A 17,656-nucleotide genomic window follows, 5' to 3' on the forward strand; every position below is an offset into this window, starting at 1 on the left:
ATGGTCCGTCATTCTCAGCTACAGGGTGAATTCAAGGCTAGCATGAGTTGATTCATTCAGTCATTCATTCTTATTCATTCTCTCTCTCTCTCTCTCCCTCTCTCTCTCTCTCTCTCTCTCCCCCCCTCTCTCTCCCCTCCCTCCTCTTCTCCCTCTCACTCCCTCTACCCTCCTTCTCATCCACTCATATACAAACATCTCTGAGTTGACACATTTAAACAAATTTATTGATTTCAAACCTGTCCTTTGCCAACCCCCTAAAGTCATCCTTCCCTTCTTATGCCTTATGTCATGTTGATTAGCAACTGTTAAGAGAGTTACCCATGAGTATACCTAAAGTTCATGTATTTCCCATCATCTGCCTTGCCAGTGTCTCTCATCTGGGTTATTGTATCAGCTTTCTAATTGCTCACCATGCTTCTACACACACACACACACACACACACACACACACACACACACAGCATACACAATTTTAACAGTCAAAATGAATTGGGCAAAATATTTAGAGTACAATCCTTCTGTGCTTAAAACAGTCACTCGGCATAAATTTCCTGTTCTTCAGTGTATCGGTACCGTCATCTGTTTTCTTACGACTTCATCTTTGACCGTTTTCTCTTACTCCATCCAGCTAACCTAACCTTGCCGTCCTCGTGGGAGTCATACTTCATCTGTAAAGCCTTTGTACTCCCGGGATATTCTTTTAGTTAGCTGCGTAGCTCACCATTTCACCGTAGAGGGACGTTTTCTCAGACCATTCACTTATTTACATTCTGCCCCCCCCCACAAAATGTAAATTTCACGAGGATAAGGACCCCGTCTATTTTGTGCACTGTTTCTCCCAGGGCCTAGATTAGTACATGGCATGTAGGAACTGCATCATATTTCTTAAGTAATGGGTGATATTGACTAGATATTGATTATGTGTAAATCTTGGAGTTGTGTTCTGTTGCTTATATCTCTCCAAAATTTCTCTGGTTTCTAACCATAACTCTGATTGCTAACCCATAACTTTATGGACAACCACATCTTCTTTTCAAGGGAGACTTAGAAATCAGTCATCTATGCATCTAGTAGTGATTTAACTTCCTAAGGTGGTCAGAAACTGGCTCATACAGTAATCATTTTTGTTGAAATCTAGCCTGGACATTGAAGAGGAATGAGGATTTAATATAGGAAAGACCGGAACATTTCTTACTGGAGTTTTATTTTCATAAAAGGTTTCATTTGTGAGTTATGCCTAATTAAAATCTGTAGTCGATTTTAATTATTAGAGCACTATATGCATTAAATATTTTTTGAATAGAAAGTAATAAGGGTAGCAAAGGAAAAATGCTGGTCTTTTTCTTTTTTTAAATAACAGACAGATGTAAAAGAAAAACAGAAAAAGCTTGTTGAACAATTAACTGGACTAATAAGCAGCTCGCCTGGACCACCTACTCGAAAACTGTTAGCTAAAAACCTCGCAGCCCTCTATAGCATTGGGGATACTTACACAGTTTTCCAGACACTGGATAAATGTAACGACATTATCAGAAGTAAGGATGACACTGCGGCCTACTTGCCAACAAAATTGTAAGTACACGGTTACAGGAATCTGGCGTTCCCTTTTGCCTGTTTTCCATATCATGAAGCCCCCCCCCCAGGTGATGGGACCTGAGCTACAGTACTGGCCGGAAGTTCTGCCTCGGTCTGAGGAGGGCTGAACTCCCTCACACCCATCACCACTGAGGCTAAGGACACAGCCGGGAGAATTGGGACGGTGTGAGCTGTGGTGTCAGGAGTCTTTTGATCGAGTCATATGGAAGTCACGTTCTTGCCCCAGAGGGAAAGAGAAGAGTTATTGAGGGAAGGGGGCCGGAATGGGTGAAGTCCAGTTCACTTTTCTTCCAGCCAGCTGAAGAGGTGAAGTGATTTCAGAGTCCAGACCTGCCTGCTCATTTAACTGCTCACACATTAGACGGGCAAACTTGAGTAGCTGAGGCAGAGACCATTTCGCTATAAGTTTAATGACAACTAGCTTAAGTTGGCCCTAAAATGCTGTAGATAATTACAAATTATTTTTTAAAAAGCAGAAAAGTATAATGAACTGTATTTAAATTTTTTGTACTTTTATTAGTGCGTGTGTATGTGTGTGTGTTTTACATTGTGTATATGAGGACAACTTGTGGGAGTTGGTTCTGTCCACTCTGCTGGTCCTGGAAATAGACCTCTACCCACTGAGCCATCAGGCCAACCCAGAGATTGTATTGGTAAGCAGCGAGACCGTTTTCTCCAGGGCAGCAGTGGCTTGTGTTGGAGCATTCTACGAGAAGATGGGAAGGATGCTGGGCAGTGCATTTCCAGAGACAGTGAACAATCTGTTGAAATCTCTGAAAAGCGCAGAGGTGAGTTTGCAGCAAGAGTTTAATGCCTTGCCCGTCGCACGTGGTAAAGGTGCTTTGTTCTGTCGCCATGATCCTTGCTTTGTTGCTATGATCCTCATGATGCTTAGGAAAGTAATTTCAGATGATCACATCTCCTTAATTTTGGGAGGGGGGCACCACCGTTTTTTAAACGAGTAGGTTTACCTGTTAGTTTTTACAGGACTCTGTTTTTCTGTTGACATCGTTTGTGTCTTATCTAATGTATCAGTTTCACATGTCTGCCTTAACGCATTGCTGCACACTGCAGCGTAGGAGAACCGAGGCTTCTAGCTCAGTTCTAGCACCTACAGGTTAAGTGTCACGGGGCCATGTCTCCAGGCAGCCTCTTCTTTCCCCCGTTTGGTTGCTGTCAGAATGCTGGCCTTCCCAGGCGGTGGACCAGCCACCCCAGTGCGACTTCGTCTTTATACGGTTTCCTCTGCAACTACTTCGTTTGAAGTAAGGTCACAAGTAACAGGCTTTAAGACCTAACATTTATTTCTGAAGATGACAGAGTTCAACATTGACAATGACATCAAATGAAATCGTTTTCTTTTGTCCTGTCAGTTTCAGTATAGATTCCTTGTCAACCTCAGGTGAGTGGTACGTAGAGTAAGCTCAAGACTCAGATTTAATTCTTGGAGGGTGCTTGGAACTAAATGTGGGGGGTAGCACGCGTTCTTTCACTGAACCATGCCCCCGGCGTGCAATCTCATTTCTCTGTTCAGGAGAACTAACTTCTCGGATGATATTAGTAATTGTCCTTACATTCCAGACACTTTGTAGAATTCTTGATTCAGTGCTTCTCCGTGATGTCTCAATTTAGAGATAAGCCAGCCGGGCTGGAGACTTGTCGTGTCTCTGTATGTTCTTATGAAGCACGGCATTGGCTTCACTGTGGTTCTTTGCTTTGCTTCATGGTCACGTGCAGTCTCAAGGGCGAAGTGAGATCTTAATGAGTCTGCGGAAAGTGTTGACTGGATTGGGTGGTGCAGCAGCTTCCTCTCATCGAGACATTTACAAGAACGCTCGATCCCTCCTCACCGACAGGTCGATGGCTGTCCGATGTGCAGTGGCCAAGGTCAGTACGCAGCCAGTTTACAGTGTTGTCCCTATGGCACTTGCTCTTAAACAGCTAAGTTTTCTTAAATTATGAGCATTTTTGGTTTGTCTTCATATGTGCATTTTCTAGAATTATATAGAGGGATGCTTATTTTGAGATTCATGTTCACGTTTCAGTTTCTGTTATTTTGTGCTTGATGCATGGATGTTTATCTAGTTCCACCTTTCTTCTTCCTTTACCTAGCTTTGGCTATTATCCACACAGCTTCTGTGGATATTGGTGTGCAGTTTTTGGTTTTGTTTTGTTTTGTTTTGTGGACCTGGTTTTCTTGGGGTCAGTGTGTTTTGTTTGGAATGGCTAAGATCGATGTTTACCTTTTTAAAAAACTGCCTGTCTTCTAAGTACTTTTATGGCTCTAGTTTTCTGCCCTTTGTTTTGCTGCTGTAGGACATTGCTGTTGCTTTACTCCTTCAGTATGTGCTAACCACAGCTTTTGTTTGACTGATAAGTGGGATTGATCATCTCATGATTTTGACCTGCATTCTCCAATGACTAATGAAAGCATATTTTCAGGTGTTTATCATCCATATTTTGTTTTAAGAAAGTGTATATAAATACTACCAATCACTTTGAGTTTCTCTATTACTGAGTTTTGAGAGTGTTTCATAGACTGTTTATATTTTCATTACACAAAACATTAATTTACAAATACTTTCTCAAAAACCTGTGAGCTGACTTAAGAGAGGGTGTTTTGTTTTGTTCTGTTTTGTTTCTGCCTTGTGATTTGAGAATACAGTCTATCATGGGGGGTTGGGGAAGATGAAGTGGTATCCAGGGAACACAAGAAGACAGAAAACAGTGCTAGGCTGTACTCAGGTACTCCCCCACCCCTAACACAGTGACCCACTTCCATTAAGTAAGCAACACTTCCTTAAGGTTCCACAGCCTCCCAAAATACTGTTACCTCCTGGGGACCAACAGTTAGACACATGAGTCTGTGGGAAACATTTCCCATTCAAACCATGACAGTATTGGAGATTGCATCACTGTTCTTGTCTTACTGCACTGAGAGTGTTCAGCATCGTGTTGAATGGAAACCCTGAGAGCAGATCTGCGTCTTGTTCCTGATCTCAGACAGAAAGGCATTCTACTCTCATAATTACGTGGCCTGTTGACCATTGTTTATTCTAGATGCCCTTTATCATGTTTGGAAAATACCCTCCTGTCTTCATTACTTTTCTGTTGCTGTGACAAAACCCCATGCCTAAGGCAACTTAAAGAAAGAAGGGCCTGCTTGAGACCTAGCATTCCAGAGGGATAGGAGCTTGGCAGCAGCCGTCATGGTGGCTGGAGCAGTAAGCTGAGAGCTCACATCTTAAACTGCAAACAGAAGGAGAGAAAGCAGATTCTAAATGGTGCAGTCTTTAAACCATTCAGCCCACCTCCGATGACTTCCTCCTCATACAAGGTCACGCCTCCTAAACCTCCCCAAACAGTTACCAGTTAGGGACCAAGTCAGACAAATGCCTGAGCCCAGGGAGCACATTCTCAGCCAAACTACTGCACCTGCGTATATTGTTTGCCAAGATGTTTTATCGGGACTATATCCTGGATATTTGTCAAAACTTTTTTTCTTTTAATAAATTTTTTAAAAAGATCTATTTACTATATATAAGTACACTGTAGCTGTCTTCAGACACACCAGAAGAGGGCATCAGATCCCATTACAGATGGTTGTGACCCACCATGTGGTTGCTGGGACTTGAACCCAGGACCTCTGGAAGAGCAGTCAGTGCTCTTAACCACTGAGCCATCTCTCCGGCCCAGAACTTTTTTCCTAAGACAGGTTTTACTGTGTTGTAGCTTATATTGTCCTCAGATGGGCAGTCTTTCTGCCTCAGCCTCCCAAGAGCTGTGAGAACAGGTGTGTATTGCTGACCCTGGTTCTCGTGTTATTTCTGTTGTTGGTGTTTATTAAATGCTGTACTGTGTAATTCCACCCCGGTCTTCAACTTGAAACCTTCATGCCTCAGCTTCCCTATTCCTAGAAGTGTTATCCTTTTTAGATATGTTGTATTAGAATTGCTAAATGTTTGTGTAGTATTTTTGTATCTTTATCCATGAGGGATATTACTATTCAGTTTTTTATATTTTTAAAAATATGTATTTATTTTTATTTCATATGTGAAAGAACAGAAATTTCCTAGAGCTGGAATTACAGGTGGTTGTCACCCACCGTGTGGGTACTGGTAATTGTACCTATGTCTTCTATACAAACATTAAGCGCTTTTTACCACTTAACCATCTAGCCCCATGGTTTTCTTCTCATAATTTTTTTTTTTTTCCGGAGCTGGGGACCGAACCCAGGGCCTTGTGCTTGCTAGGCAAGCTCTCTACCACTGAGCTAAATCCCCAACCCCTCTTCTCATAATTTTTTATGAGGATTTAAGATTTTAAGCTACAAATTCTATTTTTGAAATATTTAATGAATTTACTACTGAGTGAACTGTAAATCTATAGTCATTTTATCTCTCTCTTTCCTAATTTTGGTAATTTATGTCTTTTTCGTTTTCTTAAACAATCGGATATTAATCAGATTAGTTGGTGGCCTTGGTTTTGTTTCTGTTTTTGGGTTTTTTTTTTTTTTCAGTTTTACTGGACTTAGTGGTAGTGCTTCAGTTCCCAATACTGCATGGGGGAGGGGCAAACAGCAAATCACCCAGACTGTGTTTCTGTTTGTTTGTTTGTTTTTTTTTTTTTTTTTTTTTTTTTTTTTTTTTTTTTGGTTCTTTTTTTTCGGAGCTGGGGACCGAACCCAGGGCCTTGCGCTTCCTAGGCAAGCGCTCTACCGCTGAGCTAAATCCCCAACCCCGTGTTTCTGTTTGTTGGATCACTGCTTCTCTCTCCATCCTCATTTCCGTATTTGCTGCTTTTTTCAGGTTTTCTTTTTCCTTATAGAACAGTGTCCTTCCTCCCATTGCCTGGCATGCAGTTCTGAAAACCGTTCATATGTTTGCCCAGTTCTTTGGGCTTTTTAGGAGCCAGCATTAGTTTGGTCATGTTTGTTACTCCACTGTGGAATAGAAGGCCTGACTGTAATTTACTTTTGCCTTGTTTTTAATCCTAGTGCCTTCTGGAACTACAGAATGAAGCTGTTTTCATGTGGACTGCTGAACTAGAAAATATAGCTACCCTCTGCTTCAAGGCTCTGGAAAACTCAAATTATGGGGTGCGAGTCGCAGTGTCCAAACTCCTAGGGACAGTCATGGCTACAGCACTGATGCCAAAGCAGGCAACAGGTATCGTTGTTGGCTGACCCTGAGCTCGACTCTTATAGGTATTGAAGGTTGGAAAATGCTTTCTTCTTTTTTTTTTTTTTTTTTTTTTTTTTTTCCGGAGCTGGGGACCGAACCCAGGGCCTTGCGCTTGCTAGGCAAGCGCTCTACCACTGAGCTAAATCCCCAACCGAAAATGCTTTCTTCTAAAGTAGTTATTACTCATGGAGGCCGCTTTAAAGGGATTTAAATCATTAACTATCCTTTTCATCAAACAGAAGAACCTAAACGACACTCCCTGGTACACTTTTTGTGATAATGGTGTACGCGTTAACACGGAGCGTGTTTTTGGCATATCTATGAAATGGTTTGTATAATGTTTGAAGCATAGGAGTCTGGCGTCTTACGTGCTGCTTTCTCTCCGCGTCTGGTATTAGATCTCGCGTATCCTCAGTGCCGACCTCAGTTTAACGTGAACATTACCAGTCAGTGTCAGGAGCAGCACTAGCTGCACAGTTCCACAGACCGGTTGTGGCCAGTACATGTAACAGGGGGAACAAATGACGGAGTGGCTTCTGAGTAACTGTAGCTCCACTGTTGTTCTCACCTTACCCCAACCCCACAACAGTTAGATGCGATAGGTTTATGTCCCAGACCTCACAGTTATTAGCTGTTTGAGATTCGGCTTTACACCTCTAGAGATGCTTTTCATTATATGATACCTGTGAGGTAACGTTTTTATGTTCTGTATAAAAACTCAACTGTATAATTTATTTGACTCTCAAAAAAGCCCCAAGAATTTTAAGAATCATCATTATTATCACTTTATAAATGAGGAATTTTCTCACTCACAAAATTTATTTTTTAATTTATATTGAGACTTATAAATTTAATTTATATTTAATTTATATTGAGACTTAAGTAGTGTGTGTTCTAAAAAAGTGTTCTATTGTGTAGATATGGAACTAAAACCCAAGCATTCGTCCCACATCCTGTATACATAGACACAAGCTTTGCCTCTCCACACAGTTTTTATAAGGTTCATCTTTGCTCTGTAGGTGAAAAGATTCTGTCATCTGTAACTAGGTACTTGGAGTTTACCACACTGGGAACTACTGCGCAGGTCTTTGTGGGGGCTGACAGGATAGCTCAGTGGTTACAAGTACTCACTGCTCTCCCCAAGGACCTGACTTCTTCCCCCAGCACATATAGTGAGCAGCTCACAACCACCTGTAACTCTAGTTCCAGGGGATCTGATGCCCTCTTCCGTAGAGGTCTATAGGTACCTGCACATGGGACATATATGCACTCAAACATACATAAAATTTTAAATGAAATCTTTAGAAAAAAGAAAAGGAAAGGTTCTTTGTGTCGTCACTGGGGTAAGGACTGTCCGCCTGTCTGCAGTGGTGGCTGGTGTTCTTACCGCGCCCCACAGATGTAGCCCCATCGTTCACGGTCACATCGATGCATTGACTTGTTTCTTCCTGGCTCCTTCCATCTAGCTTTTTTTGCTTCCAAAATGGATTCAAGGTTTGCTGATAAGACACTAACCTTTTCCTTATAATAAAGCGCTTACTAGAAATTTAAGCTAGAATAGTGGAAAGATGAGTCATTGTGCTGCAGACCCTCATCTGCTCTTTCTTTCCTTAAAGTCATGCGTCAGAACGTGAAGCGAGCAACGTTTGATGAAGTCTTGGAACTCATGGCCACGGGATTTCTGCGTGGAGGGTCAGGTTTCCTAAAGAGTGGTGGAGAAATGTTGAAAGTTGGAGGGTCTGTTAATCGGGAAGTGAGAGTTGGAGTGACACAGGTTTGTAAACATACGTGTGAGCCGGCTCTGTCTGGACCATTGCATGGAAGTCTGTCATAATAGCATATGAGGACATTTTAACAGTCTGCTTTCTTTGAAACATTTTAACCAATCAGTGGATTAAATCCAGATTCCAATCTCATTGCATACTTAAAAGTAAAGGTAGATTCTCCTTTTGTCTTTTCTGTCTCTTTTGAGGTGGGGGGGGTACTGTGAATTGATTTTAGGGCCTTATACACATAAGGGAAGTAAATACCTACCACTGAGCTGTAGCCCTGGTCTGAGAGGTAAGTTCTTGATGTGTAATGTCTATTTCTACTATATGTATATAAAAAATTCTCAAATTTCATTTCACAACAAATAAGTTATAAAGTAAGCTTTGCCTAACATGATAGTGCAGACACAGGCTGAGACAGGAGGATCCTCAGTTCAAGGCCGGCCTACGCTCCACTGTGGGGACTTTGTCTCAAAACTATATACACGAAATAATAAAAGTGAAACTAGGGGCTGGGGATTTAGCTCAGTGGTAGAGCGCTTACCTAGGAAGCGCAAGGCCCTGGGTTCGGTCCCCAGCTCCGAAAAAAAAGAAAAAAAAAAAAAAAAAAAAAAAAAAGAACAACAACAAAAGTGAAACTAGAACAGTATAGTCCTTTAAAAATAATAAAGTAAGACGGCTTTGTTTAGAACTATATTTAGGCATTAGTAGTTTAGGCATTTAGACTGTAATAGTCTCCATATTCCTTGTGATTTGATTGGTTTATGCTTTAATTGGATTTGTCAGTGGCTAATCTGTAATGAATTATAAGATTAAATGTGACTTGGAATTATAATTTCCAAGCAATGACTAATGTTTTCAGATCTGATAGCATCTAGTAAGTTTGCATGGCTCATGGTCTTAGTCAGTCACGTGAAGTGGTCTTGTCCCTGACACAAACGTAAAGTGTGTATCTCAGGGAACTCTCCAGGAGCAATGCAGCTCCTGTGTCTGTTTGGAATGGTAACTTCTCTTCCCTAGCTCATCACTGTCTCATCCTCGATGAGTTCAGCTCTCCTGCCCACCTTAGCACGTTCCCTCTGTTATTCCTGGCTCACTTTTTCTTGACTCTTATGTTTTTGGCTTTGACTGTTAGATACAGTCTCTCACTCTTGCCCAGGCTGGCCTTGGACTTGAGGTGATCCCCCGAATGCTGAGATTACAGGCATGCAATACAATGCCTGGTCTCTTCAGTAATTGTTGTATTCAAGCCAGGCATGATAGCGCATGCCTTTAATCCTAGGAGAGACAGGCATTTCTTTGTGAGTTCAAGCCTGGTCTACATAGTGAGTTCCAGACCAGCTAGGGCTCCATGAGACCCTGATTGCAAATGAACAAAAACAACCAAGCAAAAAGAATTGTTCCAAAGACTCTACCAGTGATTCCTTTGGCAGAAGTAAAAAGATGGGAAATTGCCTCTGCCGTTTAATCTCAAGTCTAACTTGAGTTTGCTGCCTCTGTTTCGCCGTCGTTCTCTGCGCTGCTTTCTGTCTACCCAGCGGTACCTAAGGCTGTGTCCTAACGTTTTCATAGGCCTATGTTGTCTTCGTGACGACTTTGGGTGGCCAGTGGCTGGAGCGTAGCTTTGCCACGTTCTTGTCCCACGTACTGGATCTGGTTTCCCATCCTCGAGCAACACAAACACATGTGGACGCTGTGTACTCAAGGCGATGTGTCTCCTTCATCCTGAGAGCCACTGTGGGCAGTTTGCTGGGTGAGAAAGCCCAGATAGCAGCTGCCAAGGAAATCTGCCAGGCCATCGGGAAGCAGATGAAAGCCGTGGGTGAGTGGGGCCTGAGTTCGTAGTGTGTGCTGATGACCCTAGACATTTAATTTAGTTCTTCCTTCTTTTCCACCTTCCTTCCTTTCTGTCTACCATCCCTCCCTTTTCCCCTCTCTCCCTTCCTCTCTCTCCCTTCATTTCTGTTTTGGGATGAGGGTCTCAATATGTGTCCCAGGTTGGCTTCAGACTTGTAAATTTACTCCCAGGCTTGTGAGTGCTAGGATTCTTATTCTTAATAAGTACTAACAGCTCTGATTGATTTGTATCTTTAGAAACTGTTTTTCATAGTAATTTTAAAATAAATTTTAAATCACATTTATTTATTTTATTTTATGAGTTTTGCCTGCAAATTCGCATGTGTATCATATGGATGCTTGGTGCCTGCTGAGGTCAGAAGTGAGGCTTCAGAACCCTCTGATTCTGAGTCACAAATGGTTGTAAACCATCATGTGTGTGCTGGGACAGACCCAGAGCAAGAGCAGCCAGTGTTCCTGTCCTAAGCCGGTGTTCCAACTCCTTATAGTTGGCTTTATTGAGAGATTTTTTTTAAAAGGATTAAAATAAGCATATAATTGTATTGAAACAGAGCTTTAAAAATGAGCAGCAGTTGGTGAGGTTTGGGTTTGGGTTTTTCCTAGTGCCTGTGCTACATTTAAGTCTCCCAGAATGCACTGGTCTATGTTTATCTTTGTGGGATAAGTTGTTGACATTTTCCTGCTTGAAGCCTCTTGTTATGTAAATATATGTTTTTTTCCTGTTTTTTCTTTCTCTTCTTTAATAGGCCTAATATGAAGACTTAGAAAGTGATAGTTACAGATAACTATTACCGCTTGTAGGACATGTTGTAAAAGGTCAATAGTTGATAATTTTAAGAAATATGTTTTATATAAAATTTTATTTGACCCACAAATTGTTTTCGAGGACTTACTGTGACATTTTAGTGCTTATTACAACACGTCATGTTCAGATCAGGATATTTGGCTTGTTCGCCACATCGAAGTGAACCCTCTCTGCTGGGAACACTCCACATCCTCTCTCGCAGCTCTTCTGCTATGTAGACTGCATCTACATCGCTGTGTCCGCTGCTACAGCAATTCAGACTTACACTCTACACTCAACTGAAGGAGCTCCTGGGAAGAAATCCTCTTCAGAATGGGGTGGTTTCATACTCTCTGTGTTATTAATATCTGAGCTACGAGAGCAATAACAATGTTTTAGTGAGTGACACAAAGCTGACACAAAGCTCCTGACTTTGCAGACCTGATAATGCCCTTGGGACCAAAGTAAGGCAAGGCACAAATTGTATACGACAATTTAGTTTATCTTATTAGAAACAGGAGCTAGCTTTTAATGAGGCAAATTATATTGCTCAAAAGAGATCTTTAAAAATAAGGATATAACTAGATATAATCAGTATAAAATCATTTAATTGTCTTATAATATGAACAAAATAAATTTTCAGTTTGGTTATTATTTTTGCCATTTTAATAGCTTACTTAAACTTTTTAAAAGCATAGGGATAGATAAGTGAAAATTGCTAATGAAGGCTGTTTGAATTAATGAGTTATTTCCTTAGCTGTGTCTAAGTAGTGATCTCCCCTATGTTGACGTCTGGAGGAAGACCCACAGGAAGACTCACAGGCTGAGTATAGTGCTTCAGTCCTCCAGAGTCAGCAGTGCTGTGGCAACCATGGACTGGCAAGCTGGCTGCAACAGCTCACAAGTGGAGTTCATGGGCCCGCCAGCCCAGAAATGCCCACAAGGAAAAAAGGGATGAACTAGGACTATCATTTTGTATTGTGTATCTTTATTATCAGTCCAGAGTGAATGAAAAAATGAGAACATTTTATTGTCATTGAAATATTATTAGTTTTATGGCTGTAAATTAGCTTAAAAGCCTAATTACTGAATTAAGTATCGTGATTATATCAGGGATTTATGGACCATAAGGTATTCTCAATTAGGAATAGTTTGTCAAGACATATTTAGTTATCGCACATTTTAATTCTTGTGGCTATTAAAAGGTTTTGGGAGGAGACATGAAAGTAAGTAGGACCAGAGAGAGCTTCCTCATGAATTCTAAGTTCCCTGTCCTGTGCCGTCATCTACTTCCTGGTCAGTAATTTGACAGGGATGACTCCAGTCTAACGGGGCACTTGAAGAGTAGTAATAACAGTAATTAACAATGACAGCTACTTATTAGACTCATTCTGTAACAGGATGAGTTACGTTCTATAAATCATTGTCGACTGGCTACTCAGCACAGCTGTAGGCCGATGAGGAAGGAAACCCCACACAGCAGTCGAGTAGCACTCCCATCACAGAGCTTACTCGAAGTTGCTAGTACAGCCCAAGTCTTGTACCTCCAAGCCTGCTTTTGTCGCTGGCTTGTTTGTGTTTATTTTCTGTGGTGTTGTGAACTGAAGCCAGGACCTCAAGCGTATAAGTCAAATTCTTTACCACTGAGGTAAATCCATGTTTCTGAGTCTGCTTCTATAAGACATCATGGATTTCCGTTTCTTTGTGTTTGTATTCTTGGAAGCACCATACATATAATAAATATATATATATGTTATATATAATATAATATGTATATAGATTATGTACAGTATGCATCTTAGCATTGTCGTGACTCTGTTCAACAGTGTTTTAATGTCAGTTCAGGGCTGGTGACTCAGCAGTCAAAGGTACCACTAAGCTTGATGACCTGAGCTCAGTCCCTAGAACAAATATGGAAGGAGAGAACTAAATCCAGCAAGTAGCTCTGAGACTTCCACATGTGGGCTGTGCACACAAGAGTTTAAAGGCAGCTCAGTTGAGTACCGAGTTATTTAATTTGCCACTAAGCAGTAACTGCATCGTTTCACCCATCGGATGCCTGGTCTGTGTTTTCAGAAGCAGTAGTGAACGATACAAGCAGTGAGAACAAGTCTGGGGCCGCAGACATCGCCGCCAGCCAGCACGTCATGGTCTGTGCCCTGCAGGAGCTCGGGAGCCTGGTGCAGAGCCTGAACGCCACCGCCTCCCCTCTTATTCAGGAAGCATCCATAGGTACAGCGTCCTCTCATGATCCTGACTAGAGATCTTTGGGCTTTATTGAAGTTAATCTTCACAGTGATGGGAATAAAATTCTAAAAGTTTTAAGAAAGTTCAGCTGTGAGAATTGATTCTAATTGACCAAAATTCATTGAAGACTTTCATATAATTAATTTTATAATAACTTTTTTACTGTTTGAAGGAGGATCTATGTAGCCCTAACTGGCATAGAACTCATGTGTAGATGATCACTTCAAAATCAGGAATCTGCTGGCCTCTGTCTCCCATGTGCTGAGATTATAGGTGTGAGCCAATGCTCCCAACTTCAGCTTTTATATATTGATGGGTGCAATTGAAGTGTGTTGATTATGTTACATTATATTATATTATATTATATTATGAACCACATATGTGCTTTTTGGCTAAGCTGGGGAACTGTGAAAGTGTGAGGCTTAGTATTTTAATTATTAAATTATACAGAATTGTGTTTGTTTGGTAAGGAGTAATGTTTGAGGTTTTTCCTAGGGCTTTTGGAGATTGTGACCTCAGTGCTCCTTCACCCAAGCATGGCTGCTCGGCTGGCTGCTGCATGGTGTCTGCGTTGTGTGGCGGTGGCCTTGCCTTTCCAGTTGACACCATTTCTGGATAGATGTGCAGAGCGGCTCAACAACCTCAAGACGTCCCCAGAAGCTGTTAGTGGATACAGTTTTGCAATGGCTGCTTTGTTGGGAGGCGTGCATCAGTGTCCGTTGGGCATTCCTCACGCCAAAGGAAAGGTAGGACAGACGTCGGTGTGCAGGCGGGCGGGCTGGCCTTGCTCCTTACTGGAGTGCTGCTGTCTTCAGAGCTGAGCCAGGCGGTCAGTGAGAACTGGAAACATAAGCTACAGTGCACAGACCCTAAGTGCACCGTACAGTGAGTCTCCTGGGAACATGGGTTTGATCTGGGTATAGTACCATGCTGCAGTTTCTATATCATTTAAAACTCAGAACTTTTATTTCTGGTTTTTTAAGTGTGTATCTGAGCGTTGCCATGTCACCCAATGGGCTTGAGCTCCAGTGTTCAAGCAGTGTCCTATCCTCGCCTCCTGAGTACTGGGCTGTAGGTCGGTGCCCTGTGCCTTGTGTTCCTTCAGTTTTTAAAAAGAAAGAAAAACCCACATCAGTGTGTCTAGAAGTGGCAGGGAATATTTTATTGTCATATTTTGTATTTGACAATAGTTAGAAGTTAAATTGTTCTTAATAATTCATTACTCTTTCCTCTTATTTTCTTTCTAGTGTATATATTATACAGCATACATATATAACAAACACACACACACACACACACACACACACATATAACGTATGCTACCATGTCTACTGTCACACACACCGCAGTGTGTAATACACCTATTCTCTAGGACTCCCGTGTGTGTGGAATGCTGTCTGCGGCCTCGCTTGGCTGTCTGGGCTTCAGCTCTAAGTTCTGCTCTTCTCTGGCATGTTAGGCTACCGCCCGCCTGTGGCTTTTATCAACTTGGCGTTTGTTTGTTTCTTCTTGGAGTGCTCTGTCTCCATGTTCCTCACAGCATTCCACATGTGTTTAGTGGTCACAGGGGCCTACCTGGTACTCAGAATAAAATAGAATCTTCTGTCTGATTGACAAGCAGTTATAACTCATAATTTGTGGTCTGCCGCTCCGTTCTGAATTCCCCCTCTTCTGCTCAGATTAACTCTCCTGGTTTTTAGCTTTCTGGCCTTCCTTACAGTAAAATTTCTTCTTCACTCTATCAAATTTCATCCTGTTTGTTTCTATGCCCAGGGTCGCCTTCATTCTTCCTACGTCTTCTCTGTCTAGGCTGCAGGTGCTCTAAGAGGAGCTTAAGGAGTCATCGGAGTTCAGGAAGTTAGTGACGTAGGATGGTAGTGCCAGTAAGACTATAGCTAATAAGTGGTTACCTAGGCCAGCACCATTTTTAGTCCTGTGCACATGCTTAATCCTGGCAAAAGAGAGGTCGGCACTCCTGTTTTACCAAGGCAGGAACTAAGGCAAAAGGTCGGATTGCCACTGTCAGAAGGTCACTCTGGTGCAGTGAAGATGGAGTTAGGCAGTGTGACTCCGGAGATTATTCTAACCACCACACTCTGGCTCTCCTCGGTGTCATCCGTGCCCGAAGCAGAGTCGCTTAGTATTTGGCTGGTAACAAGAGCAGGAGGGACAGCCTCACTCTTAGTAACACATACCAGCTGGCTGTTTCATTATTGCACATTCGTCAGCGACTTTAAATTAAAATCCAGTTTGAAACTTGTCTTGCAGATGGTGGTCAGCATTGCTGAAGATCTCTTACGAACTGCTGCTCAAAACAGCAGGCTGTCCCTGCAGCGCACTCAGGCTGGCTGGCTTCTTCTGGGAGCACTCATGACTTTAGGTATAAGCGTTCTGGCTGACTGCTAGCTGCTGCTGTACTATACAGCAGATTGATCAATTATCCATTATTTGGGAGTAAATATCTCATTCCAGTAATTACATCTTTAGTTCAAACTTTTCTCAAATTAAATTTCACATTTCCCTTGGGGTTGGGGATTTAGCTCAGTGGTAGAGCGCTTGCCTAGCAAGCACAAGGCCCTGGGTTCGGTCCCTAGCTCTGGAAAAAAAAAAGGAAAAAAAAAAGGAAAAAAAAAAGGGAAAAAAAAATAGAAGTGTCGAAACGTGTATTAGAGCCTTGTTCCTCTCTGACTTCCTTGTTCTACTTTTTTGGTGTATTTACATTTTTGAAACAGGATCTCATGGTATCCCTGGCTGACCTCAGACTCCTATGTAGTTGATGCTTGACTTGGACTCTGAGTCATGGAGCCTCTACATCCCCTGTCCTGGAGTAGCAGGCATGCATCATCCTGCCCTGTGACCCCACCTTGTGTGATGTTGTCTTGTATGTGTTGTAATTGCATTTTCTTACTCTTCACTTCCCTGCCTAGGACCATCGGTTGTCCGTTACCACCTACCCAAGATGCTGCTGCTGTGGCGGAATGTGTTCCCTCGCTCCCTGAAGGAGCTGGAGGCTGAGAAGGCCCGAGGGGATTCTTTTACCTGGCAGGTAACTCTGGAAGGTCGTGCTGGAGCTCTATGTGGTAAGAACTGAAAACATTGCGCTCTCACAATGTTTTTGTACTACTACTTAGTGATATTTTTGTCACTAAAATGTGCATGATAGAAAAAATCATTTTCAATTTTTATTTTACTATCTGTTGTTAAATGTGTGGACTTCAGATTACAGAAACTGTATAAATAACTCCAGTTTGCTACTATTAAGTAGTAAAAATTAACCCAAGACTCAGGAAGTCCAATTGCAGTGGTTAGTGAATGCTGGGACCCATGCACCTTTATTCTTAGTGGTTACAGGCCCATCTACCAGAGATCCGATGCAAACAGAAACTCAGCTGGACAGAGCTAACCCTTTGCACTATGAAAATCACTTCTTTGGGAATGATTTTGCAATGTGCAAATGTTACGACTTGTTCAGGCATCAGCATTTCAGAAAAGGTGGTTGCAGTGGGGTTTGTCTGGAGGTCAGCAAGTTACAGGAAAAGCCCACCTTCTATTTTATTTGGGAACTAGACTGTCCTCGGACTTGAACTGTGTTTTGGTTTTACCTGGCATAAAAACTGTTTCTTCCCCAAGTCGGAGAGGACAATTCAGGGTCAGGTGGCTGCCGTTGTGTTTCCTCAGCCGAGGCATGCTTAGCCATAGCTATTTTGCTAAAGTTTGAGGAAAGAAATTCTTCTTTGTGGAGTATCTGCTCACTCCTGTCCTGCCTTAAACCTGCATTCTTTGTTGTCATCTGAACTCCTTTTCAAAATCTCCCTAACCTGGCTTCCTCTTCCCTTTCTGTTCTCCACTCTTTTTCTGATCTTTTTTTTTTTTTTTTTTTTTTGTATTTGTGGCTTTTAATTGACGTGGCTTCACAGCCTTCTATTTTATAGAAATTGAGAACTGTAGATGTCTTTACCACTATCTAATGTTTAAAGTTTATTCAGGCTCACAAAGATTTCTCTAAACCTTCAAACTACTTTCTCTAGCCATGAGGAGTTTTGTTGCGCACTGTCCTGAGCTGCTCACTGAGGATGCGGTTAGGAAATTGATGACTCCTATTGAATGTGCCATGACCATGATGTCACAGTAAGTCACAGTTTGCATGAAGCTAACATCTTATTTGGGTGTTTGTGGTGAGTGTGTATATGTATGCACGTTCACATTACGTATGTGTG

At 42.0% G+C, this 17,656-nt stretch overlaps 1 protein-coding gene across 4 annotated transcripts in view; it reads left to right on the forward strand.

The window, feature by feature from the left end:
* The window catches only part of Heatr5b (HEAT repeat containing 5B), an 80,025-nt gene that overhangs the window by 3,031 nt on the left and 59,338 nt on the right, over positions 1-17,656 (forward strand). For all 4 annotated transcript variants that reach the window (XM_039112448.2, XM_039112449.2, NM_001191064.3 and 1 more), the window contains exons 3-13: positions 1,364-1,575; positions 2,279-2,387; positions 3,337-3,486; positions 6,596-6,767; positions 8,399-8,556; positions 10,124-10,373; positions 13,269-13,424; positions 13,935-14,185; positions 15,708-15,819; positions 16,367-16,519; positions 17,468-17,567. In XM_039112448.2, coding sequence (XP_038968376.1) covers positions 1,364-1,575; positions 2,279-2,387; positions 3,337-3,486; positions 6,596-6,767; positions 8,399-8,556; positions 10,124-10,373; positions 13,269-13,424; positions 13,935-14,185; positions 15,708-15,819; positions 16,367-16,519; positions 17,468-17,567 — 1,823 coding nt within the window. The remainder of the gene's footprint in view (positions 1-1,363; positions 1,576-2,278; positions 2,388-3,336; positions 3,487-6,595; positions 6,768-8,398; positions 8,557-10,123; positions 10,374-13,268; positions 13,425-13,934; positions 14,186-15,707; positions 15,820-16,366; positions 16,520-17,467; positions 17,568-17,656) is intronic.

Source organism: Rattus norvegicus, chromosome 6 (genome assembly GCF_036323735.1).
Source record: "Rattus norvegicus strain BN/NHsdMcwi chromosome 6, GRCr8, whole genome shotgun sequence".
NCBI lineage: Eukaryota > Metazoa > Chordata > Mammalia > Rodentia > Muridae > Rattus > Rattus norvegicus.